The 26,813-nt window shown below is 40.9% G+C and overlaps 1 protein-coding gene across 1 annotated transcript in view; it reads right to left on the bottom strand.

Moving 5' to 3' along the window:
* The window catches only part of PHEX (phosphate regulating endopeptidase X-linked), a 219,932-nt gene that overhangs the window by 175,054 nt on the left and 18,065 nt on the right, over window positions 1-26,813 (bottom strand). The window contains exons 4-5 of the mRNA XM_027771117.1: window positions 2,167-2,253; window positions 893-1,119 (exon numbers count right to left, since the gene is read on the bottom strand). Of these exons, the coding sequence (XP_027626918.1) occupies window positions 893-1,119; window positions 2,167-2,253 (314 nt within the window). The remainder of the gene's footprint in view (window positions 1-892; window positions 1,120-2,166; window positions 2,254-26,813) is intronic.

Here is a 26,813-nt window from a genome sequence, read left to right as displayed (position 1 = left end):
ATCTAAATTCCAGGGTTTGGATTTTGGAAGGCTATATTACAGAAAAATGTGTGCTGACCCCTGGTCTACATAAATTCCAGGGTTTGGAGTAATATACTTCCACTATACAACTTGGATATCAGTACATCATTAATATTTTCTGGTTTGACTATGGACAGAATTGAGGGAAAAATCAGTGGTTCAATAACATTTTTACTATTAGTGAAAGTAACTATGGGAACAAAAAGAGAGAGCAGGATCTCAGGATTTGAGAAACATTATTTGAATTCTTGCAAAGCTCTTTTATTGATGAATCTTTCATTGCTAGTAGTTTACTGACAGCCTCCTGATTCCCAGTATAATCTATCTCAGGCATGTCCAGATGACCCACTCTTTTATGAAAGAGATGCTTACTCTCTCAACAGAAGATGCAATGAAACACTTAGAACAGATCAATTTTTGCTTTATTTTTTGAAAGGAAAGAGGAAAAATTCAGACTGAACTTGACCATGAGAATTTAGGCATGTACACAAGACAATGCTACTGAACAGGGAATAAGGAGTCATGCCATGTGTTCTCTCTGTCAGGGGAACGAGGAGGCAAAGGAAAGAGCAGAGTTCAGAAAGTCTTTGCTAATCAGAAGAGGTCCACAGTCCCTTCCCTACTGGAATTTAAGGACCTAACATGTACTATGAGTAGGAATTTGAGGGCCAAATCACTTGAAACTCATTCACTGGATTCCCTAAAAGTTGGGGGGGGGGGAACCTGTCTGGGAGGAGGGGAATATTCTAGATCCTACTGTTCAACAAAATTTTTACTTTTTCATTTCAGCATGAGTCATTTTCCCTAGGAAGGCACACTAACAGGCTAATCTTGGACTGAGCAAAGTGGATGAATGAGAAACTCACTATACCTTCAAGATATGTTCATTGGATGCCTTGTCGTCAGGGGAAACATACAAACGGATGAACACAGAATTGCTGTATTGACCACGAAACGTTGCAAGAGTCTGTAAAAGGCTGAATTTTCTCTCTGACCAAACACCTTCAGGTCCGATATTGGATTCAAGCACGGGCCAGCGGAAAGGGGAATGCCGCAGGATGTGTAGCAGGGGTTTGGCATCTGCTTTTTCAATTGCTTCTGAAAGGGAGCAGATATGAAGGGAGAGTTAGATCACAAACTAGACCACCACACTAGAATGCAAGTGCATCTCAAGAGAAAAATGTTCATAAGGCCCCAAGTTAACATTTCAACGATTAAGGAGAGGGTATGAGAAGTGGGGTAGAATAAGCATAACCATGGAGACAGAACTACCCCTGCCTGTGACTGTCTAAACTCAGTGTTCTTGCCAGACACCTGACTCAGTAACCTGCTGAATATTCCCTACATTGAGAGACAGGCACAATACATTGACCCCAGCCAATGAATGATGTCATGCTAATAATACTTGGTGACAGTAAGGAATAACCCTAGCTAAAGGAAATGAATCACTAAAGCTAATCACTCTCTGATAAAGGTGAATTAATGTTTCAGACTCTCACTTTTACCCCCTTCTTCCAACTCATCATATGATATACCCCAAATCCTAGACCAGTTCATGGAATTTTCTAGAGGTACTAATGTCTTTCCACAACGACCTTGAGAAAATGGTGCAAGTAAAATGACAAGTCTCTCTTCCAACTCCGATCAGACCCCAGATATTGACACAGCCTAAGGTACCTGACAAAGATGCCTGTTAGGCTGACAAAAGAGCCAGGAATTCCTTGGAATCTGGATTTCTATAGGCTCCAGTAGGTCCTATGGAGCATATCAACCCTCCCAAGGGCACAGTCTCCCAGTCTCTTTCTCAGACCAGATCTGGCCTGGCCTCTGGATTCTGGTTTCTGCACCAGGCACAATAGGGTTTGCCTTGCTGACCTTGTCTGAGTTTCTCATGGAGTAACTGATACCCAAAGAATGCAAGCCATAGAAATGAGATTACTTCATCCACCAAGTCAGCAACAAAACATTAAGATAGGACAAATCAAAATTCTGTTTTTGAAAATCGTTCACTTCCTTAAGCACCACCTTTAAACATGAATAGAGTGCTTAGTAGTTCTCTTTTTTCCTACACAACATCTTTAAACAGTAATAGAACTCTAGAGCATAAGGGTGGTCAATATTTTCTTTATTTTCTATATTACTCACTCTCATTCATGCAGGATGAATAAAGGATTTTGGCTTTCTGTATTGCTTCGGTGTCCCGCCTTCTACTGATTGATTTCTCCAAAAGTGCTAGGAAGGTTAAGAAAGGATTCATTAGTGTCCACCCACACATGGTGCCAAGTTGGAAGTGGGGAGCATTTGATAATCATAGTTCCAGCCTCCAGAAAATTAAATGTGAAGACAGACAACCCTGGAAAAGACAGATTTATTAAAGACATGCAGATGGCAGAACCAATTCCAAGTTGCTGAGGTTCAGATAAAAACAATTTAATGTTCTCTTACACAGGGCTCTCCTAACTCAGAAGAAATCAAAAGTTCAATTTCCAACTGAGACTGGACTTTCTACAGGGGTTAATTTCTTCTGCCACCTACACAAAAGGAAACAGAATTCGTTTATTCAAGAACCAAAAATAACTGATTTCTGTCCCTTGTTTCTACACCAAGTAATATTTTCAACAAAGGCAATTTCATCAGGGTCGGGTTTCTTAAGATTTCTTCACAGCCCAGTCTCTCAGGGAGGTCACCTGGAAGAAATTTCCCATTAGATGTTGTATTCAATGTTGCATAAACATGCTGTGGACAAGGGAGAAGTTGTTTAGACAGAAAATGGAGAGGTGATACTGGCAAGTCTACCCATACTGCCTGAAAACTTGCCCATTTCCACACGTTGTCTTGGCCATTTAATGAGGTCATGTGTATAAAATGGTTGCCAATATAGAAACAGACCCACCTGGAAAATGATTTTTTATTTATAAAATCACTAATACTATTGTTCAAAGGTGGAAAATCACACTAGTTACTATGCCATTAAATAAGGAAAGAGGAAAGCCAGGACTCAATGAAAATGATCCTCCCTAAAAAAAGAGTACGTTGGGCCAGTCTTGGTGGTGCAGGCAGTAGCATACCAAACTGCAGTACTGGAAGCCACATGGCTGACGACATATGCTGATCCTCAGTTGACCTAGAACATGCTAATCACTGCAGATCCTGATGAGCTGGAAGGCTGAGGGAGTGAGATCACAGTGTGACAAGATCCTGTCCAGGCTACCCTCCTTCCCTCCCCCCCACCCCACCTACCATGTGTGCACATGCTCTCTTGTGAATTAAAAAAAAATGTTTTAAAGAATACCTTGAGGGACCAGCAGTTAGCATAATGGCTATGTTGCTGAACTCCCATGTAGTCAACCACAGTTTGAGTCCCGGATCCGGTGGCTTAAACTCACGCCAGGTGCATGTGCGTGCGTGCCCAAGATCCCGAGAAGAGAATGGGAGAGAAGGGATTGTGAGGCGTGGTCATCCCCCATGGGGGCTGATTTCTCACTTTCTGTCTCTCTGTCTCTCTCTTTCTGGCGAGCACACGCGTCCTATAGCAAAAACCTCTTAAAAAAAATACTTTAATATACCTGAAAGGATAATTTACCACAATACAGCCAGGATGAAGAAACCTCGTGGTGACTGTGACACTATGGCACTGCCCACATCAAACTACGTCAACCTGCTGTTGTCAAGGCATTTGGGGAAACAACCTAGCACCCTCCAACCTATATTTTCCACAGTACTCTGAGTAGGCTCAAGACACAATGTACAGTGTTAATCAAATTAATAATTACATATTCCCTAAAGAAGAATTACTTGTAAAATAGAAGTTCTGCCTTTCAAAAGAAAAAAATGCAACCCAGAGCTTCTGCCCAGTTTATTTTTCTAAGCACCTGTATGTAAAGCAAGTCCATATAACTAGATAGATTCTAATAAAATAAATTAAGTTAGGCTAGATGTGGGAGTTTTCAATTATTTTAGTTTGTTCGGTGTTCCTTTCTTGTGTATCATCCTAGCAATAAAAGCAAAATAAGTAGCCCCCAGGATAAAGGAAAGAGGTTTTTTTTAATAAACGAAAAGCTTTAAACCCATATCTACATATATTTCCATTTAAATCAGATCATGTGCCTTTCCGCCATAATGCCCACACAGTCATTGCAGTCATTAGACTATTGGGGAGGCACATTTGGAACTAAATAATCCAAATTTCATCTAGGGGCGTGATGATGTTCTGATGTTATAAACACTCCACAGGCGGCAAACATGAATGCCCTGAGGGCCAAAAACAAGCCATGGGAGCAAAAAAGAACTAAAAGTATTAAATATTTACCTGCGTGAGTTCCCAAGCCACACTGTGGATCACGAGAAGGGAAAAAGAGGACATACGCATGCTCAGTAGGGCAACTCCCAAGCCCTAGCCTTGTACAAATATTAATAATTAGTATATGTCAAAATTCTGGCTTCTGAACCAGAATTTGGCTTTTAAAACAGCCCTATAGCAAAAACCTCTCAAAAAAAAAAAAAAAAAAAAAAATATCATAGGTTCTTGTCATCCCTCTTTTCTCCTCTTGTCCTTTCCTACTCTCTGTACTCACGTAGAAAGAGAAATTTGATATGCAGACGGTGATGTTGCCAACATCCATTTTATTTACCGCTGCATGTAAATTACTGGTAAGAGGAATTAAAGCCAGTCAATCATTAAAGAGCAGAAAACAAAGTCTGCCTATCACAGGCAATTAGATTATTAAAATGTTCCTAAAGCATTAAGGAAGATTCATGGGTCATCCAGACAGAGGCATTCCCATCATAACCTGTGTTGTTCCTTAGAGGATTTCTCCATCAGCCCCTGCCCCTGCCCTGACACTCCAACCCAGTATGCCTTACCATGCTGCAATAGAAAAGGAAAACTCCACTTGGTAAGAACTGATAGGGCAGCAAACCTAAGACTCTAAAATTGGTTTGAGAAGTTCCTTCAATTATCGAATTTGAGCATTACATACATATATAAAGTATTTTTTCCTCATTATGCTCAACCAAGTAAAACTGGTTAAAGAAAAAAATAACAACACAATAGACATGTCAAACGACTGGGCTTTCAAATCATGCAGACGTGGGCTCTCGTCACAGCTTGCTGCTACTTCCTAGCTGGAATGTGAGCAAGTTACTTAATCTCTCTAAGCCTCAGATTCTTCATCTGTAAATTCGGATAATAATAGTACATACCTCCCAGGGTTATGGTGAGGATTTAAAATTTTTAATGTACCAAAAGCCCTATCTCAGCGCCTGGGCACATGATAAGGGGGATCAATAAGTGGCAGCTTAAGCAGGATTACAGGCCCTGCTACTCATACGCAAAACTGTAAAGTCATCAAGTTGTTTCTAGTGCTTCCTCCACAATTCCTCGTGTTTCCCTCCTTGCTTCTCAAGATACTGGTGTCCAGAGATCTTATGTTAACCCCATGTTCTCTGTTCTTCTATGCTGGGGAAAAAAAAGTACTTAGTTAGCATTCTACTTCCTTTACCCTCAGAAGCCAAGAAAGGACTCTCTCTCTCTCATTCAATTCACTTCTTCTACATCTATCCAGGGCTCTAGAATATGAAAAGGAAATTCGAAAAGAGGGATGAGACACCCGAGGACTCTACAGTACCCTGGTTAGTCTAAAGTTTATGACGGTCGTGTGCAGTACAAGCTAGTCATTTGAAGTTTCCACAGTATGTGAGACCTGTCCAACTAGTAGTAGTTTCAAAATGTGCACAGGTGCAAAGTTTTATACCCATGATCAAAAGCCTACCAAGGAGCTGGTAGGTGATGTGGTGGTTGAGGCTCCTGGATCCAACATGGCTGACTGTGCAGGTCAAGTCCCTGCCCTGGCAGCTTGGCAGTCCCTTCTCCTCCATTCTCCTCTTGGGATTTTGGGCACTCACGCACACACAACCAGTGTGAGTTTTAAGCCAGCCGCTGGGTCCTGGACTCAAACAGCGGTTGACTATGTGGGAGTCCAGTGACATAACCATGACACCATCTGCTGCTTCTTTTATTGTATAAAACTTGTTTTCTCACTTTCTCTCAGTCTCTGCCTCTCTCTGGTGAGCACGCATACCCTAGAGCAAATATTTTTCTTAGAGATTTTTGCTACAGGGCACATGTGCTCACCGGATAGACAGAGAGAGACAGAGAGAAAGAAAGGGAGAAATCAACCCCCAAGGGGGATGGTTACGCTACAATCCCTTCTCTTCTCAGGATTTTAGCCACATGTGCACACTTATCCGGTGTGAGTTTTAAGCTGCCAGGTTTGGAACTCAAACTGCAACCAACCATGTGGGAGTCTAGCACCTTAACCACTACAGCATTTGCTGGCCTTATCTTTTTTATTTTTTTTCTAAGAATTATAAATTTTAGGGACCAGTTGATGGCATAATGGTTCCTTAGGTGGCCTCCCATGCAGTCAACCACAGTTTGAGTCCCAGACCTGGTGGCTTGAACTCACGTCAGGTGCATGTGTGTGCATGCCCAAGATCCCAAGAGGAGAATGGAGGAGAAGGGAATGCAGTGTGCCCAACCCCCTGGGGGTGATTTCTCACTTTCTATCTCTCTGTCTCTCTCTATATATATATCTTTCTGGCAAGCACATGCGCCCTATAGCAAAAACTTCTCTTAAAAAAAACTCATTTATTTTATTTTATTGAGTTGTTGGAAAAGTCATGTGCATTTTTGCATAGAAAAATTCATCATGGCTTTTCATACTACCTAATTTTATTATCATTATTTTTTCACACATTTACTCACCAGAGAGAGTGAGAAAGTGAGAAAGCAAGCTGCCAGGTCCAGGATTCAAACTGCAGTTGGCCATGTGGGAGTCCAGCTCCCCAGTCACCATACCACCTGCCAGCCCCTCTACTTATTTATTCCTATGTGCCTATTCTAAACAGAATCCTCTGGCTATCTGCTAAGAGATGGATGAATGCTAGAGATCTGTGCTTAGTTTGCTTAACACAAATAAAAATTGCATTCTACAGCCTTCACATCACTGTCACCACCATAAGTCCTCAATTTCATATGAGATTATGCAACATTTCTCCTTCAGAAATCAGAGGGAGTACCCCCTCAATTCTAGTGAGAGAAAGAACATAAAAATTCAAAACTCTAGAAAACCAAATCTATATTTTAAACTTCCATACCAATATAATGAACAGAATGTTCTATAGATCTATACATTTTTTAAACCTATCATATCAAGGCCTGGTTTCTCCTTGAGTGGTACTTTAAAACCACCTTGGGATGATCTGTGGTTAAATGTCACCCTCTGTCTTTAATCTTACTATTTTTAGTCCTTGTTGATTTTCTAGGCTACAGACTTCAATTTGGCTTCCAGGCTTCTCAGTTTATTTACCACACTGAAAAATTTCATTTTTCTAACTACACTGCATGGACATTAAACCCTTATGCTGTTAGACCTAGAGACTCTAAATCAGCTTGCAAAGCTTGTTGTTATTCTCATTAAAAAATGAAATTCAAGTTAACTAAGTCATGGTCTATGGATCCTATAACCCTTGTATTTTCACACGAATTGTGTGACACTCAGCTTTGCAATTCCTCAGCCCTATATTCAGTCAAGCATGGGATTAACTGAGTCTGTTTGACGTACTGAAAAGACAATAAGAGCTGATATTTCTCATTCTTCTAGAAAACACCCACCTAAATATAGGGAGAAGAACTGTCAGAATTATTTTCTCTGTTCGTTTTTTATAATCATCTTATAAATGATAATTGTTGGTTCGTGTCAGCTTAAGAAAAAGGGGCAGAGATGATTTTAGGAGGATTAAAAACCTCTAACTCATCACTCTAAATCATGGGTTACCAAATAACACAAAAATACCCCCTCTTAACATAAAAGACCTCTTTTTCCATAATGAAATCAATTTTACACAACTGCCAGATACTATGTAAATCTAATGGAAGGTAACACTCTTATTATATTCACTTATAAGTGAATTTAAAAGGATTACACTTATTGAGGTTATATTTCTAAATAATTTAAATTTTAGCATAATTCCTTGATAGCATAGCATTACAATGAATACTCCAATGTGATATTTTAATTCATAAAAAAAAAAAAGCTTTCCAGGGCCAGCAGGTGACTTGGAGGTTGAAGGGGTTATATTCCACATGACCAACTGTGCAGTTCAAGTCTCAGACCCAGCAGCTTGAGAATCTCACTGGGCATGTGTGCGTGCATGCCCAGGATCCTGAGAGGAAAATGCAGGAGATGATGTCTTACTTTCTCTCTCTCTCTGTCTCTGGTGAGCACATGTACCCTATAGCAAACTAAAAAATAAATAAAAGTTTTCTGGGCTGGCCCCATAGCCTAGGGATTAAAGGAGCCAGATCCCACATGACCAACCATGGTTTGAATCCCAGCCCAAGTGACTCAAAAAACACACCAGGCATGTATAGGTGTGTGCCCCAAATCCTGACACAATGGGGAAATGGAGAAGGGATTTATTGCAACATGACCATGTCCCATTCTGAGGTGCTTTATTCTTCTCCCTCCTCGCTGGTGAGTACACATACACGGTCTGGCAACTTTTTAAAAATAGCTTTCCTACTTAGATATTGGTATCATAGCAGATAATTCAATGTAAGCCCTGTGCCAAACTTCAAGTCATTAAAATCCATCCAGTATTTTTCCTATAGTAAAAATGCTAATTACATTTTTCTCTTGCCTATTTTAGCCATTTTAATGTTACAAGGAAAAGGTCATGTTGGTAACTATATGTTCCCTGAAATGGTTGGTCCTTCCTGAGCAATCTCAAGACATCCTAGGACCCAGTAATGACAGTGTTCATTTACTAAACACCTGCCCTATGCCAGGTGTACTGTGCACAACCCCAGTGAACTTCCTGAGCAGCTCTAAGAGACATGTATCATTAACTGTATTCTACAGGTGAGAAAACTTCAAGGATTTCTCCAAAGAGACTCAGCTAATAGAGGTAAGAGCTTGGATTTGGACCTAGGTCTCTGGCTGCTGATCATCTGACCATCAGATACCCAGGAAAGTCTGAAAGCTTGTAAGAGAACAAGGTTCCCAGGAGAGGAACAACAGGTCATGACTGTTCTCATGGAACTTCCCAGCAGCGCTTTCAACTATACATGAAAGAAAAGCCCTCCCTGCTCACATCGAGACTTGTCTTTGCAGTGGTGGAATGACTGCACTGAGCCATCTATCCCTCTTTGCCCGGTCACCTTGTTTTTGACCAATGACATAGACTCCTGAGGACAGAGGTGGGAGGCCTGGTGAGGTGAAGGTAGAACAATTGACTAGGCCTCAAGGCCTGACTTCACACTATGCTATAGTCTAAGCCAGAGGTTCCTAAATTTTAATGTGCATAAGCATCCTCCAAAGGGTGTGTTTGGAACACAGAAGGCTGGCGCCTTCCCCCACAGAGTGTCTGGGGAGGGAGCCAGGGCTTGCATGTCTAACAAATTCCCAGGTAATGTTGTTGCTATAGGTCCAGTGAACACACTCTGGGAATCACTACTTGAAACCAAGGGCACTCACCAGTCTTGGTGCCTGTACTCCCAGGAAACATCATAACAGGTTTCTTCCTCCTCCACCCAAAATCAAATAAGGAGCTTTTGTCATTTCTTTGATGATTTCCTCATTCTGCTGCTCCATTTTAATTCAGTGTTACCATTCTCCAAGGAGGGCATTAAATATATTGTTTTAGAAATACTCTTTTTGCATTGGCCCATTGGCCTAAATCAGTTCCTCAGTTGCACTAACCCCAGCTTTAAAAAGTCCTTTCTTTTTTTTTTTCTTTTTTGGAGAGGTATTCGCTATAGGGCGCGTGCGCTCGCCAGAAAGACAGAGAGAGAGAGATAGAAAGCGAGAAATCACCCCCCAGGGGGGATGGCCATGCCACAATCCCTTCTCCTCCATTCTCTTCTCGGGATCTTGGGCACGCACGCACACACGCCTGGCGTGAGCTTAAGCCACCGGGTCTGGGATGCGAACCGTGGTCGACTATGTGGGAGTCTAGCGACATAGCCATTACGCTAACTGCTGGTCCCATAAAAAGTCCTTTCTTAATAGGCGTTGGAGGTGATGACTGATTCATTCATTTAAGAGGAAAAAAAATCAAGACTATGCCAGGAAGACTTTCAAAAAGAAAAAAAAAAAAACCACAGGGCATCTATTTTTAATTTCAACTTATACCGCACCCTAAGGGGAAGAAGAGTAGGATAAACATTGCATTCTTGAAATCCTAAAAAATCTGAGCCCCAGACTTCACAATCCCTCCCTCATCTATGAAAACAGCATCAAAACACTGTAAACATAGGTTTAAAAAGCCACTTCCCAACTAACCCCTGTTTTCACTCCCACCTTCCATGAGGAGGTGAGAGACAGAATAGTTCTATTTCTGGCTATTTAAACCACAGTGTGTGGTCGAGGGAGACTGTGCCTCTAGACTCGGATTTCTGACAGTGAGGGATTAGAAGTGAGGCTCTCTCTCCTTCTCTACTCAGAATTCTTCACTCTCAGAAGAGGGGAAGCAAAAGCACCTTTGGCATCAATGGTGGACCTAAACTGGCAAAAGTCCTAGCAGGACGAGAGCTAACTGTTAAGCCCGCCAGCTGCTGTCTTGGCTTCCCTTGCAGATTCTGCTCTATGACTGGGTCAGGGTGAGGGAAAGCAGCGGCAACATCCTTCCTATGTTCAGAGGAACCAGATTCTTTCAAGCTGACCTAAAGAGAAAATAGAGGAAAAGATAACTAATAATGCTTTGGCATTTTCTGTAACAAGGAAGACAAACTCTACCTTTGTCTGGATACCAAACCAGAAAACAGGTCAGCATGATAGGGCCTGCTAAATTGGTCTCCATACATCAATTACCTCCTCCAAGTCATTCTCCACATGCAGTTATCGAGCTTTGGCAAAACGCATTGCTCATTGTGTCCCTCGACATGACATTTACAAATGGCTTCCCCTTGCCCTGAGATACAGTCTAAAATTTTTACATGGTCTACAAGGCCTGCCTGCTCTGGCTTCTTCCTTTCTCTTCAGTTTTGTCTTTTATCCTTCTTCTTTTCACACTTGGGTTTCCTGTCACACTGGGCTCCTTAGGTTTCCTCAAAGGCACCAGCAGGATGGAGCCTCTGCTCCTATAACTCCTTCTTCCTAGGTTAAAATTGGAGACATTGGAAATGGTAGACCCATAATCTGCAGGGGACAAATTATATGGCTGGATTGGTTTGGGCAAGTCAAATAATTTCCTTGACCCTCTTTTCTTTGGATATAGGGCAAAGACAGAAAGAAAAAATGATGGCTGCCAACATCACAGACTTAGAGTGAAGTACAATGGAGAAAACAAACATTTTTCTAAAGGAATGAAATTAGTATCAAAAAATGCTTAGGCTTTGGGGCAGTGAATTTATGAATTTAAAATAGGCCAGCAGGTAGTAGAAGCAGTTCAATTCAGAACTTCTTCTAAATGGCCACTATAGGAAGTCTCTCTGGTTAGTGACATGGACAAACTTTTGAGTATATCAGCGTGTGTGTGTGTGTGTGTGTGTGTGTGCATGCGCGTGAGTTTCTCTGTCATAAATATCAGTTCCTGCACCTATCAACTGTTCATGAAAACAACATTTCCTTCTCCTTTAATAAATTAAAAGGTCCATGAATGTTTCAAAAAAGTACCTCTTGCTGTGCAAATATCAACACCAATGAGGCTTTCCAAACAAACATATCTTGTTTGTGACAAGCTATTATCTAACCAGTATGTAATTAATTTTCCTGTTATGGGTAGCGCATTTTTACATAGAATATTCTCTTGACACTGTAAAGCAAATAGTCCATCATTACTAATTCATTAGGCATTCACATAGATGCTATTAATCATGACGAACGAATGTGGTATTAATGGGTACGTGATTAATCTGCTATTATATGCAGATTTCCTAATAAATTCAAGTTTCCCACTTTTTTTTTAAGAAGGAAAGCAAAGGAAAATGAAATGAATAAATCTTTCAAAAATGAATTAAAGAACAGAAATATCTCTTTCTGTACCATAAGGCCAGACATAGAAAATTATTTTCTTTTTTTTAATCCTAAGAAATCTTTGTATTTAGACAATACAATGACATTTGCAATATATAAGTTTTTATCAAAATGACAATATAAATGGAGGAAAAACTTAAAATACCCATGGACCCTGGGGAAATACTAAATTTCTTCAGGGCTATGCTATGTCTTTAAATGTACTAAAGTCCAGCTACTCACCATGTGGACCTCAGACCAGCAGTGTGAGCATCACCTGAGAACTACTGAATCAGAATCTGCTTTATAATAAAGTGTCCAGATGGTTCACGTACACATTGGGATGAACTGTATGACAGTACAGCTTTGTAACTACAGAGTGGAGTGAGTGCACGAAGGCAATGGGGAAGTGTCACTTGTACACTATTATACACTGAGGCTGAGGGCTGCTCAGACGGGAGTGTCATGAAAGTCTCTGTGAATCATTTCAAGCACATAAGCATGGTGGGGGCAACAAGCAGGTAGGGAACCTGGATTATCCAAAATGTAGTTTACATCTTTCACAGTTCTAAGATGCACACTTTTGGGGGGCCAGTCCCATGGCCTAAGAGTTAAAGGAACCAAATCCCATATGGCTCACCACATGGTTGAATCACAGCTCCGGTGGCTTGAATACACGCCAGGGATGTGTATTTGCATGTCCAAAGTCCCAACAGGACAGAGAAATGAAAGAGCAGAGACTGCAGCCTGACCACACCCCAATGAGGGTGCTTTTTCCTTCTCCATTTTTCTCTGTCTCTCTCTCTCTGTGGCAACTGCATGTGCCCTCTGGCAAATTAAAAAAAAAAAAAAGTGGACATTTTCTGACATCTAAAATTGGAATCCACCCTAAAACTGTCTGCCAGACACAAGTCACGATTTCCATTACCTGCTTATGTGTGAACTTGACTGTAGCCTGTGAGAGTCCGCACTTCTCCAAATGAGATGGGCGCGTGGCTGGTAAATTGCCACTTAAAATGTCTTCAGAAGCCCAGTCGCAGTGGAGCAGGCAGTGGAGGTGCTGCTGTTCGATTCCGGAGGCCATATGAGAAGGTTCTGGGTTTGTATCTAGGCTCGACCTGAACATGATGCAGGGCATACCTAAAATCATGGCTGGCTGCAGGGCTGGAGAACTGCAAGTATGAGGACCCCATCAAAGTCGTGTATGTGTGTGTATGTGTGTGAGTGTGTGTGTGTGTGTGTGTGTGTGTGTGATATGTAGGAAATAAAGTAAGTTTTTAAAAGAGAAATTGTTTTCAGAAAGATTTTACCACAACTTGACAATGAAATGAAAACTCTTCGCATACCTTAAAAGACCATCTTGCAGGAAAATCCCCGAGACAACTGGGGAATACTTTTTCAATAAATATTGAATCACTGCTGTTCTTTTGAGAAAAAAGACAGTTTCTTGTGAGAAGTCAAAACCATTGATGATTCAAAATCAAAAAGACTCTATGAAGGTTTAGATATGCCTTAATCTTTTTTCCTTGTGCTCTCCTTTTTAATGGATGCACAAAAATGATAAATGATAAAAATTAATATCTAAGGCTAAAAGAACTCCTTCCATGAACACAAAATAAAAATTCCAATCCTTAAGAAAACACTGTATAGGGAACCAGCAGTTAGCGTAATGGCTATGTCGCTGGACTCCCACATAGCCGACCGCGGTTCGCGTCCCGGACCTGGTGGCTTAAAACTCACGCCGGGCGCGTGTGCATGCGTGCCCAAGATCCCGAGAGGAGAATGGAGGAGAAGGGATTGCGGCGTGACCATCCCCCCTGGGGGGTGATTTCTCGCTTTCTGTCTCTATGTCTCTGTCTGTCTGTCTGGTGAGCGCATGTGCCCTATAGCGAAAAACCTCTCAAAAAAAAAAAAAAGAAAGAAAGAAAAAAGAAAACACTGTATAATAGCTTGCTATTTCTTAGCACATGTAAAATATTGACAACATCACAGTAGATAGTATTTTTGATTCGATGAAATATGGTATTAATTTTGTTAAAGCTGTAGTGTTGGCATATTCTCTGGCTCAACTTTGAGTTAGATAAGTGCAATTGATAAAACTGCATACAGCTAAAGAGCTACCACTTCAGAAGGCCCAGTGTTTTTCATTCTGAGAAATAATGAAAATGTCAAGAATATTGAAACTATGTTTGGATTTAAATAAAGGAAGCCAATATAAAAGGATTCTGAATTACTCCAAAAGTATTTTAAGTACAACTAAAGCTTCCGCTAAGGTGAGACATTTAAATTTCTGAATATGGGGTTTCACATCCAGGCTCAGGGACAGAAATGCAAGTTTGACTGACTGAGAAGGATCAAGCCCTCTGGCAGGAGCAGCTTTCATGACCGTCCTGAGACACAGTGGGCTGTGCAGCCTTCAGACCTCAGCCGGAACCACAATTGCCTCCTTTCCTCACCCAGCACTGCCCACTCATTCCCCACTAGACATGCTTCATTCTGGCAATGATCTGCAGCTTTTGTCAAACCCCTCCTTCCTCTTTTCCACAGCTCAGAGGTTCCAGACTGATACCAACACCTTTGACCTCAATTAGAAAAACAGAATTTTCTGGTTTACTTTCACTGATTTGTATTCAGACCAATGTGTAGATCAAGGGGAAAAGATTTCCTATCTTTTCTTAACATTCTAGGGACCTGGCCAAAATATCCAGAAATGTAAATTGAGAAAAACTTAACGAATTGGCTAGGGCATTGCTTGGTATTCTTTCATTTCAACTAGCAAAGCACACTGCCAGGGTGGCGGTTTTCAATGGTTCTCATTTCAGAAAATTCACACAACATTCTCCAGTGGACAATGGCTACAATTCTGTACTAAGATAATAAGGGCATTTCACAGAAGGAAAGTGGCCATGGTTAAAAACCCAGAGCCCAGACCACAGCCCAGATCAATAACATCAGAACCTCTGAAAACAGGCCCTATGCATCTGTGTTTTGTAGATTCCACCCAGTGATTCTACCATACTGAGAATCACTGTTCTGGAAGCGCTCTGGCTACCACAGAAACCAGTAGTCACACAGGGCTACTAAGCCCCTGACACAGGCTGGTCTAAGTGGATACATGTTGTAAATGTAAGAAACACACCAGATTTCAAAGACTTCATAGTAAAGGGACCAGCAGTTAGCGTAATGGCTATGTTGCTGGACTCCCATGTAGTCAACCGGTGTTTGCGTCCCGGACCCGGTGGCTTAAACTCACACCAGGCGCGTGTGCGTGCGTGCTCAAGATCCAGAGAGGAGAATGGAGGAGAAGGGATTGTGGTGTGGCCGGCCGCCCTGGGGGGTGATTTCTCGCTTTCTATCTCTCTGTCTCTCTCTGTCTTTCTGGAGAGCGCACGCGCCCTATAGCAAAAACCTCTCCAAAAAAAAAAGGAAAAAAAAAAATACTTCATAGTAAAGAATGAAAAATGTCTCCTAAGTAAGTTTTTTATATTGATTATATGCTGAAATGACAATATTTGGGATATGTTAGGTTAGATAAAATACGTTTCCAACTGTCACTTTTTTACTGTAACTACTAAAAAGTAAAATCACATGTGACTTACATATTTCTATAGAACAGCACTACCCTGGAAAGTAACTTCACAGGTTACTAGCTGTTGAATATGGGTGAATTAATCTTTCTAAGCCTCAGCTTTTCACAACTGTAAAATGAAGCTACTGCTTTCCTAGTTTTCAGCATTTTTATCAGACACCAAGGGTCAAATAACCTGAATCCTAATCCTGGTTCTGTTGCCCATCAGCTGTGTGATCTTGGCTAGCTACTACACTGCTTAGTTTCCACATTTGTAAAATGCTAGTAAATCTTACTTTTTTCTTTTTTGCCACAGGGCATGTGTGCTCACCAAAGAGAGACAGAGAGAAGAAAAGTGAGAAATTATCACACCGGGGGATGGCCACTCTGCAATCCCTTCTCCCCCATTCTCCTTCTGGGATTTTGGGCACACAAACACACACACACACACACACACACCAATTGGCCACATGGGAATCCAGCGCCTTAACCACCACACCACCTGCTGGCCCCTAAATCTTGCATTGTTATAGGCACGTTAAGAGCTCAATTTAGAGAGTTCAACAAATGGTAACTAAGGGTATCATTGGGTTGTCGGAAAAGTCATGATACATTTTTGCACAGAGAAACAAAAAGAGTCATGAGTTTTCTAACAATCCAGTATTATTAAATAAAGTCACCTCTATAAAGTACTTAGCTCTGTCAGGTCCTTCCCTGTGTGATATACTCTCAATTAAATTTTAAAAATCTATTAAAGGTGCATAGTAATGAGGAAAAATATGCCCCATTAGTAGTAAATCAGGAGCAAAATGGGGATTTTGCCACATTATAAAGATGCTTGATCCATCCACGTGGTTGAAAAGTTGTCAGAAGTGAAGGTGTAAGTGTAGCTGAAGTTTACAAACTCAGGGATGAAATTCTCAACTCAGTTCAGTCATTCAGTAATGCATTTTAGTACACAATCAACTTTTCAATTTTTCTAGCACCTCCATTTTGTCATTGGCCAATTAGGAGTGTGGTAAAGGTAAGGGATTCAGCCATTGCTCTAAGGGGCAGGCAGTCAGTCATCTGCCTCTGCTGGGAAATCTGGATAACCCTGGAAGCTCTACACAAAAATCCCAGATTTTCAGCTCCATTATTATTCCTGTTTCTGGCACCCAGAAGCAAGAATACATGGATACTTGGAGGAGCTTCAGGAATGCTTACCACCAATGTTCACGTGGGCACACCTACAATTTGTTACCACCAAAGCCAGCTAGGATTTTTCTTCCTTTTCCAGTCATCCTTTTACAGGAAGTGGCTTTTCAAAAATATGCAACCCTTCTGAATAAATGCAAAGTAAAATACACTTATACACACCAACCATGTAAAACGGGACCTGGGTGTGGGCAGGTGGAGAAGTGTCATTGTGGGTGTACACGTCTTTCTCAGGATGCACATATCCTGTATCATTAGTCGTGCCAGAGAACTTATATTTAGTCAAAAGAACCTAAATTTAGTCAACAATCTTCTGAAGTAAAATGTTTCTTTCCTCCTACGATATTCAAGCTAACGCGCAGGAAACTTTTCATAATGTGTTGCAATATTTATGATACAAAAATGCCCCCTCGTCTGCTTTCCCACTCCTTTTTCCCATCCCATATTCCCATACATAGCACTTGCGGGCTGTTGCTCCACTACTTGGAAACCTCAGCATTCCCTGCAGCAAGTCAAAAATCTCACAAATGGATTTCGACAGCCTTCATCCACTGGTCTCACTCCTGTCATCTCTTACCAACAGCCCTGTTCATTCCTTTCTTCCAACAAAGCCAAGTTATATTTATTCAGTCTTCTTGAAATTTTGCTCTCAGCACCTCCAATTTACAGTCCACCTTCCCTTCCCCCCCTAGCCTCCACCCTTCCAAGCTCAACCAAGAGTCCCTGGCCTCAACACTGGACCACAGGCTAGCTCTATCATGCACCAAGTAGCTTACACTTGTGAATACATACTCTACTTTGGGTATTACTATTTTCAATTGTTTGCCTTGTTGGCATTTTTTTTTTTAACTACTGTGTGGCAAAAGCCCTATCATCTCTAGCTGGGAATTGACCTTTCATGATAAGCATGTGGCAACACTTAGTAATTTCACCTGTAAATATATTTACTCCATAGCAGAGCCAATCCCATTAAACCTGCGCTTAATCAGTTCGAGGCTGGTATTGGTACAAAACTCCAAACACAAATCTCCAGTTTCACCTAATATCCTTATGAATACGTATTAACTGCTGGTGATGTGCTCATTACTAGAGAGTCTAGACAGTGGACTGCTCGAGTGACTACTCGACTTGGCTATGAGTGGACCCATGGGGCCATGTAATCACCAACTCCACTGGAAACACCTGAATTAGGATGCGTCAAGGCTGGAGCTAAATAAAATCAAGCCTTCTTGAGGCCTACTCCTGCAATCCTCACATACATAGGAGCCCTTCACCTTTCTCCTGCCCACACCGCCTACAGTCTATCGAAACCTATGACCCATTCTTAGAATAACGTTAATCATGTATAAATAAGAAATGTGGGTTTACAAAGGAAACACAGTTAACAAAACAGCATTTTCTTTACTTTGTGATATTCCTATTACAGATGCTCATTAACTCATTAATAGCAAAACCTAACACTGGCTCTAAAGTAGTGAGGCATGTAAATATCATTGCAAGATACCTACGCCATCGGCTATAAAATAGGAAGATAAGTGTGATGCCTACTGGTTACAAAGTTGCATACTGCACTGCCAATCATCCTGGGGCTTACTGTCCCTGTTCATAATTAAAGAAAATGCAAATGTTCCCACAGAGCTTAGTGAAAATAAAGGTGCATTTCTCCCCCCCCCCCATTTCATGAAAATAAAGGTGCATTTCTCCCCCCCCCATTTAAATCCCTTGGTTATGTCAATAGCCCTCTTAGAGGGTGGAGAGTTGCAGAACAGAGTTAAGGATTCCCTAGGGATAAGGGAAAGAAAAGAGAGAAGAAAGAAATTGGTGGAAATGTTTTAGAAAGTGGCATCTAGAGGATCTAGAGCAGCCTACGATGACACGATTTTTTCTTATTTTTTTTTTAACCAATTCCTCTTTCCTCTTCTCTCTCTTCCCGTAGCAGTGACTTAAAAATCACACAGCCCCCAATGAATGTGTCATCTGACTAATGAGTTATCAAAATCTTCCAGGATTTGGGAAGCTGATCAAAGTCTGGCAATAAAAGCTGGGAATACACACAAATATCCTAATCTGTTGTTTTCATCCCCAGGCTGGCCTCTTTCAGGATCAGCCTCCTTATTTACAGGCTGTGGGGACTTTGGGAGAAAAATAGATCACAATATTTTACTTTAACAGTGCTGTTAAAGTTTAATTAATTAAAGTTGTTTTTATTTAGCTAGGGAACTAACATATTTTAAGCATCTACTATGTGCCAAGTGCTTTTACGAAGCTCATTAAATCCTTGTAAAATGAACAGTAATAACAGATTCCCTTTACTGAACTCTACGTAGAAGACCTTCCATGCAGCTTATTGAATTTGCCCTAAGGTATCACCAGAACAGAAACTGAGGTTCAGAGAGTAGTCGCTTGCCCAGTATCACACAGCTGATAAGTGGCAGAGTCTCTGTTTTGTTTTGTTTTCTTTTCTCAGAGCCCAAACTTGAACCCCATCCTGTGAGTTGATATTGCTCTTCCAGGGATTCTTCAAAGAGCTCAGGCCTGCTCACACACGGGTCCTGCCTCCCTGAGGCCTAGAACACAAATGGGAAGTGACTGATAATTCTCCTTCCCCTCCTCTCAGGGGGTGGGGGGGTCCAGCTGTACCTCAGAACTCTTCTGGGACAGCATGCAAGGCCCAGGAACAGCAAGAGGAAAGGAAGGAAAAGGAGAAGAAAAAGCCACTGTTCCCCACCTAACCAGCCTCAAAATCTTCCAGGATTTGGGAAGCTGATCAAAGTCTGGCAATAAAAGCTGGGAATACACACAAATATCCTAATCTGTTGTTTTCATCCCCAGGCTGGCCTCTTTCAGGATCAGCCTCCTTATTTACAGGCTGTGGAGACTTTGGGAGAAAAATAGATCACAATATTTTACTTTAACAGTGCTGTTAAAGTTTAATTAATTAAAGTTGTTTTTATTTAGCTAGGGAACTAACATATTTTAAGCATCTACTATGTGCCAAGTGCTTTTACGAAGCTCATTAAATCCTTGTAAAATGAACAGTAATAACAGATTCCCTTTACTGAACTCTACGTAGAAGACCTTCCATGCAGCTTATTGAATTTGCCCTAAGGTATCACCAGAACAGAAACTGAGGTTCAGAGAGTAGTCGCTTGCCCAGTATCACACAGCTGATAAGTGGCAGAGTCTCTGTTTTGTTTTGTTTTCTTTTCTCAGAGCCCAAACTTGAACCCCATCCTGTGAGTTGATATTGCTCTTCCAGGGATTCTTCAAAGAGCTCAGGCCTGCTCACACACGGGTCCTGCCTCCCTGAGGCCTAGAACACAAATGGGAAGTGACTGATAATTCTCCTTCCCCTCCTCTCAGGGGGTGGGGGGGTCCAGCTGTACCTCAGAACTCTTCTGGGACAGCATGCAAGGCCCAGGAACAGCAAGAGGAAAGGAAGGAAAAGGAGAAGAAAAAGCCACTGTCCCCCCCCACCCCAGCCGCCTCCACTGTTTAACTCAGCCACAGAGTGCACATTCTTTCTCTCCTTTCCTCAGCAACTACTTACTGGGCACTTAGTATATATCAGCAGTATGCTGGGTGCCGGGCTCACAGTGCTACCCAGAATGGACAAGATTCTGGCTCCCGTGGAGTTCACCACTTGGAAGGGTGGGCATGGGTAGAAAGATCAAGTAAGCAAGCACACAAACAAGACGATTTGGGATGGTAAGTGTCACAAAGAACACAAACACAGAGGGACTAAAGATAGAAATAGGGGCTATTTTTAACAAAGGTATTCTCTGACCCTTTTCTAGCAGTGCAATCCCTTGAGGTCTACTACCAGATAGCTTTCCTTGGCAATGGCCTGTTCAGGGATCCAGAGCAGTGCTATCTGGTAAAAATCCTAAGCAAGTCATACATGTAATTTTTTAATTTCTTATAGCTACATTTGAATAAGTAAAAACAAACAGGTAACATGTTTAGTAATTTATTTACCCAACTACATCTTAAAATATTGTAACACATGTCACTGATTATAAATGAAAGTATCCATTTCTTAACAAGATAGCTTATTCCTTTTAAAAATCAGAGTCTTCAACTTTGGTGTGTATTTCATTTATCCTTACAGCACATCTCAATTCCAGCTTGCCTTATTTCAAGTACTCAAAAGCCACATGCAGCTAGTTGCTATCCTATTCAGCAGTCTGGCTCTAGAGCCTTCATTAAAATAATCTACTGGAATACTTTGTGATGTGTGGATTGTCATTTCTATGAGAATAGCCGAGGAGACTTTACTGATCTCAGTGCTTCTGCATCCCGTGTATCTAACATGATGACTTTTATTGGACATGAATGAGAAAGTGTCATTTCTGGTTGCTATTAGCAACAGTCTAATGACCAAACGAACTTGGAAAGACACAATGAATGTCACAGTAGAGACAGAAAGAAGGAAATGTGATCCTGAATGATAGAATTCAGCTGCTGGATCAATCCTTACCTGAAGTTCACATAATTACTAGACTTTCTGGTTGCATGAGCGAACATATTTCCTTTATGTTTAAGCCAGTCTGAGTTGAGGTTTCTGTTACTTGTGACTGAAAACAATTGGTGATGAGGAAAAAATGCTCAGCAAACAGTCTTTTAAAAAAATTATTCATTTAATTTATTCTTACTATTTTAAATCTGACCAGAGAGAGAGAAAGGAAAAAAAAAAAAAAGGCAATCAAGCAAGCCACCAGGTCCAGGACTTGAACTGCAGTTAGCCATGTGGGAGTCCAGCACCTCAACCAGAACACCACCTGCCAACCCCAGAGTAAACAGTCTTGAGTTCACAGCATAGTTAGTACAATCAAAATGCTTTGAATTTCAATCTATGAAGTGAGTGCATTTCCCCCCAATTAAATATTGGGTGGTCTGAAAAGTTGACTTTTCCAACGACCCAATATAATACAAACTCAGAATGGATGTAACGAACAGATGTTGTTCTTGTCAAATGTACCCAACTCATTTGTAATATGAAGCCCTAACAATAGAAGATTTATGTTAAAGCTATGGGAAAGTGATTAGATCTTAAATCGAAAGCTTAGAGCAAATAAGAATCCAAACATAAGACAAGGATATGTGCTAGGGGGAGAAAGAGACACACAAGAAGAAAAATTAAATGTCAGACTGTCAGAACCACCAGCAGGTAAGCCTTTATACAGTGATCATTCTGATCACTTTGTTAGTTCACTTAGCTATTTTAAAAGGGAATATATCGGGGTCAGCAGGTGGCATGGTAGTTAAGGCATTGGGCTCCCATGTGGTCAATTGTGTTTCAAGTCCTAGACTCAGTGCCTTGAAAGTCACACCAGGCGTGTACGCATCCATGCCCAAAATCCCACAAGGAGAATGGAGAAGAGACTGCTGCATGGCCGTCTCCCCAGGAGAGGGGTGTAATTTCTCACTTCCCCTCTCACTATCTCTCTCTCCAGAAAGCACACACTATGACAAAAATCTAAAAAAAAAAAAAAAAAAACATATCCTAGAAATACATTCACATTTCTCAGAGCCTTGAGAAAGAAATGTATTTCTGTATTTGAAGGGAATGTCTCCTAACTGGCAAAAGTGCCAACATTTTTTAATCTGACAACTTCTTCCCCCATGCCATGATCCATACATCATACCTCTGCACCTGTGCTCTCATGGTGTATAAAAGGAGAAAAAAGTAAACCATAAAAACTCTTCACGTGGGCCAGCTCTGTGGCCTAGTGGCTAATGAAGCCAGATCCCATGTAGCCAACTAAGTAGTTCAAATCTCAGCCCTAGAAACTTGAAAAGCACATCAGGTACATGTGTGTGCCACAGATCCAAACAAGACTGAGAAATGAAGAAAAGGGATTCCAGTGTGACCACACTCCATTGGGGGATACCTTCTTCCTCTCCTCTCTTTCTTTCTAGAGAGCACATGCATTCTCTTGGGGAGAAAAAAAACTTCTTAAATAAAATGTATTATTTCATATTCTTAGTCTTTGATGCAGGCCCAGGTCTTCATCTACTTAGTCTTTGATGCAGGCCCAGGTCTTCATCTAGCACCTCTTTGCACATAAGGCATTGATAGTGATGTATGCATGATTTGGCAATTTGCTGCTTCTGGGTGGCCAAATAAAAAAGAGCCAATGAGGACCAGCACATGGCGTAATGGTTACATCACTGCACTCCCAAGTACTCAACCACGGTTCAAGTCCTGAACCCAACAGCTTAAAATTCACACCAGGCATGTGTGCATGTGTGCCCAAAATCCCAAGAGGAAAAGAGATTGAGGCATGACCATCCCCATAGGGGGTGATTTCTCATTTTCTGTCTCTCTGGCAAGTGCCTGCGCCCCATAGCAACAATCTCTGTTTAAGAAAAAAAAAAAAAAAGAACCAATGTAGTCTGAGAAAAATAGGAACCTTCCCTGAATGGGTACACCCGGTGTACATTGCAGACTCACTCAACATAATAGGAGCTGAATTTTTGCTAGGAATAGAAAGCCTACTATAATGGATGGCTGGTCCTTAGCACTTCCCCATCTGGTTCCTACAATTTGTTTCAAGGAACCTAACAAAGTCAAGGCTCAGTTTGGTACATCATTATATTCTGTACATAGGATGAGGAAAACGACACAATTCGCTACGTCTGCAGTAATCTAAATTTCCTAATTATCAAACAACTACAGGAGCTGAATTAAAGTTTTTAGGTTTCTATTATCTGTAAAAGATAACTTGGCTATGATCATTTACTGGAAAAAAAAGACAAGATTATATGGGAAAGAGAGAGAGGTACTTAATTATGAGAACCATCTGAATCTCAGCCAGCAGGTATTTACCAATAAATAAGCAACCTATGAACCACAATCATTTTTCTCTGCTCATTGATGCACAGTCCCTACCTCATCTTATTTTTTGCTAAAGCTGTGTTTGAAAATAATATATTGCATTTCTTCACAAAATATTGGCAAAGACGGCTATTCCATAATAGAGATGATCTGGCCCCGCCTTGAGTCATCTGTCTTCTATTTGACATAAGTGTTCTGTCTCACTCACTGCCTCGTGCTTCATAAGTGTTCATTTGCTAAATTTCCATCTGCTCTTTGTAAGTGACATGTGCTATGTTGTCTTCATATTTATAAGAAGACACTTTGGGGAAATTTTGTAGGATGAATATAATTTTTTGAAGAAGTTTTTTAAAAATATTTTATTTATTAAATTTTATTTACTACTATTATTGCTATTATTTTAACTTGACCAAAGAGAGAGAGAGGGAAAGTGAGAAAGCAAGCCACCAGAGCCAGGATTTGAACTGCAGTTGGCCATGTGAGAGTCCAGAGTCCCAATCACCATGCCACCAGCCAGCCCTTATTTAAGAAAAACACATGACAACAGTTTGTCTTTAAAAACAAAAATGGGACCAGCAGTTAGCATAATAGCTATGTTGCTGGACTCCCGTGTAGCCGACAGCAGTTCGAGTCCTGGACCCGGTGGCTTAAACACGCCTGGCGCATCTGCGTGCATGCCCAAGATCCTGAGAGGAGAATGGAGAAAAAGGGATTGCGACGTGGCCATCCCTCTAGGGGGGGTGATTTCTTGCTTTCTATCTCTGTCTCTCTCTGTCTTTCTGGGGCACGCATGCGCCCTACAGCAAAAACAAAAAACAAAAAAATTGCTTCTTGGAAAGAACAAGAAGCGATTTTATTTTCCAACTAGAAATCTGAGTCTTACATGTCATTTAAAGAAAAAAATTCACAAAGCCAGGTTGCTGACTTCAATAGAGGGCAATTTTTCATCAGCCAGGTCTGTCAAATCCATTTTCTTTCACAAATTGGACAGTCGTATCTATGTGTGCTCTATCAGCCATACGAAAATGATATTCTTTTGATTGGTAGTATTGGGTTTTATTTTTGGATGTTCTCTCTTTTTATCAAGGGTAAGGAAAAATATCTTGACAGTCTTCAATATTTTTGAAAGCACATGATATTTACAAAGGATAACACCAGAATTAAACTTAAATTATTTGATAGATATTACTTCATGAACCTTAGAACCATCTCTGAGACAACAGAGGGGAGCAAAGGACAAATGCTTATTAGCCTGTTATATGCCAGGAACTAGACTAGATCATTTATATAGGTCACCTCCTTTGGTCCTCACAAAAACCCTATGATAAGTGACACAGAGAGTAAATGAAACCAAGATTCAAATCAAGCTCATGAGGCTTCAAAACTCATGTTCTGAGTGGCTTATGATGAGGAAAAAAAAAACTGAAAATAACCTAAATGGCAATACACAAAAAAATAATCTATATCTATGGTGTATCTACTCACTTATAGATGTCTCATGTACTAACAGAGGATGAGGCCATGTTTATACATTCATAGGTAGAGAATGAGAAAATAATATGGTAAAGCAAATATAGCAAAGTGATAACTATATGGGAAAAGAATATACAGTAGTTTCTTGTATTATTTGTTCAATTTCTCTAAATTTGAATTATCTGAAAATACAAAAGCTTAAAGAACCAATAGATATACATGTCTATTAGTTCTCCACCATTTGGTCTTCTTCTCTATGCTTGGAGCAAAAGCCCTAAAATCATTCTGTGAATTTGTCCTTTACATTGCTTGTCACAGAATGACCTGGGGTGTGTTGAGCTACGTATTTCCCACAGCATAGAAATATATGGGAAACCTCCTACTTTGTTTCACAAGTCCAGCAAAATCTTGATAGCAGAATTTGACAAATCTAGCCCACAAAAACTCGTGGCCCAATATAAAACAAAACTGTAGACTCAAATATATGAAATAAAATATAGCGTATTCAAATCTAGCAAAGTCTTTTTATTCTTCTTCTGTTTTAAGAGAGCTTTTACTATAGGGTGTGTTCGCCAGAAAGAGCTAGATGGTATAGCCTAGCATATATACCTAGGTTATATAGTATTGCTTATCGCTTCTAGTCTACAAACCTGTACAGCATGTTACTGTACTGAATATTACAGGCAATTATAATTGTAACAGAGTTTTTAAGTATTTTGTATCTAAAAATATATAAGCACAGAGAAGGTACTGGAAAAAACATAGTATAAAAAAATTTTAGAGAGGATTTTTGTTTGTTTTGCTATAGGGCACGTGTGCTCACCACAGAGACAGAGAGATAGAAATTGAGAAATCCCCCCCCTCCCAGGGGGAATGGCCATGCCACAATCCCTTCTCCTCCATTCTCCTCTTGGGATCTTGGGCACACATGCACACGTGCCCAGTGTGAGTTTAAGCTACCCAATCCTGGACTCGAACCATGGTTGACTATGTGGGAGTCCAGCAACATAACCATTATGACATCTGCTGGTCCCAAGTCTAGAAAAGTCTTAAACCATTCTTAGGTAGGATTCATTTCAAAATCGAGTTTAGTTCAACATGAGGAAATCGAGAGAAATTAAAAGAGGTATTTCAGGACCAAGAGAGATGGTGTAATGGCTAAGTCGCTGGACTCCCATGTAGTCGACCACAGTTCAAGTCCCGGACCTGGTGGCTTAAACTCACACCAGGCATGTGTGTATGTGTGCCCAAGATCCCGAGAGGAGAATGGAGGAGAAGGGTTTGCGGTGTGGCCATTATCCCTGGGGGTGATTTTTCGCTTTCTTTCTCTCTGTTTCTCTCTGTCTTTCTGGTGAGCACACACACACCCTATAGCAAAAACCTCTCAAAAAAAGAGGTATTTCATCTGATAAATGGTAAAGAGGCATTTTTATTTAGAAATGTCTTTTTTATTATTTATTTATTTCTGTATCTATTTATTTGTTGTTATTTTCAAGCCACCAGGTCTAGGACTAGAACCACAGTTGACCATGTGGGAATCCAACACTCCAACCACTACACCACCTGCTGGCCCCTAGCAACATCTTTTTGCATACTAGGAACAGAACACAATAAAGGACAGCTACCAGAAATAAGACATATATGGGGCCAGCAGGTGGCATTGTGGTTAAAGGCACTGGGTTCCCAAATGGCCCAA

This window comes from Tupaia chinensis, unplaced genomic scaffold (genome assembly GCF_000334495.1).
Source record: "Tupaia chinensis unplaced genomic scaffold, TupChi_1.0 Scaffold000184_1, whole genome shotgun sequence".
NCBI classification, from domain to species: Eukaryota; Metazoa; Chordata; class Mammalia; order Scandentia; family Tupaiidae; genus Tupaia; species Tupaia belangeri.
The sequence above is the reverse complement of the archived record's forward strand: the minus strand, read 5'-3'. Positions and strand labels throughout refer to the sequence as shown.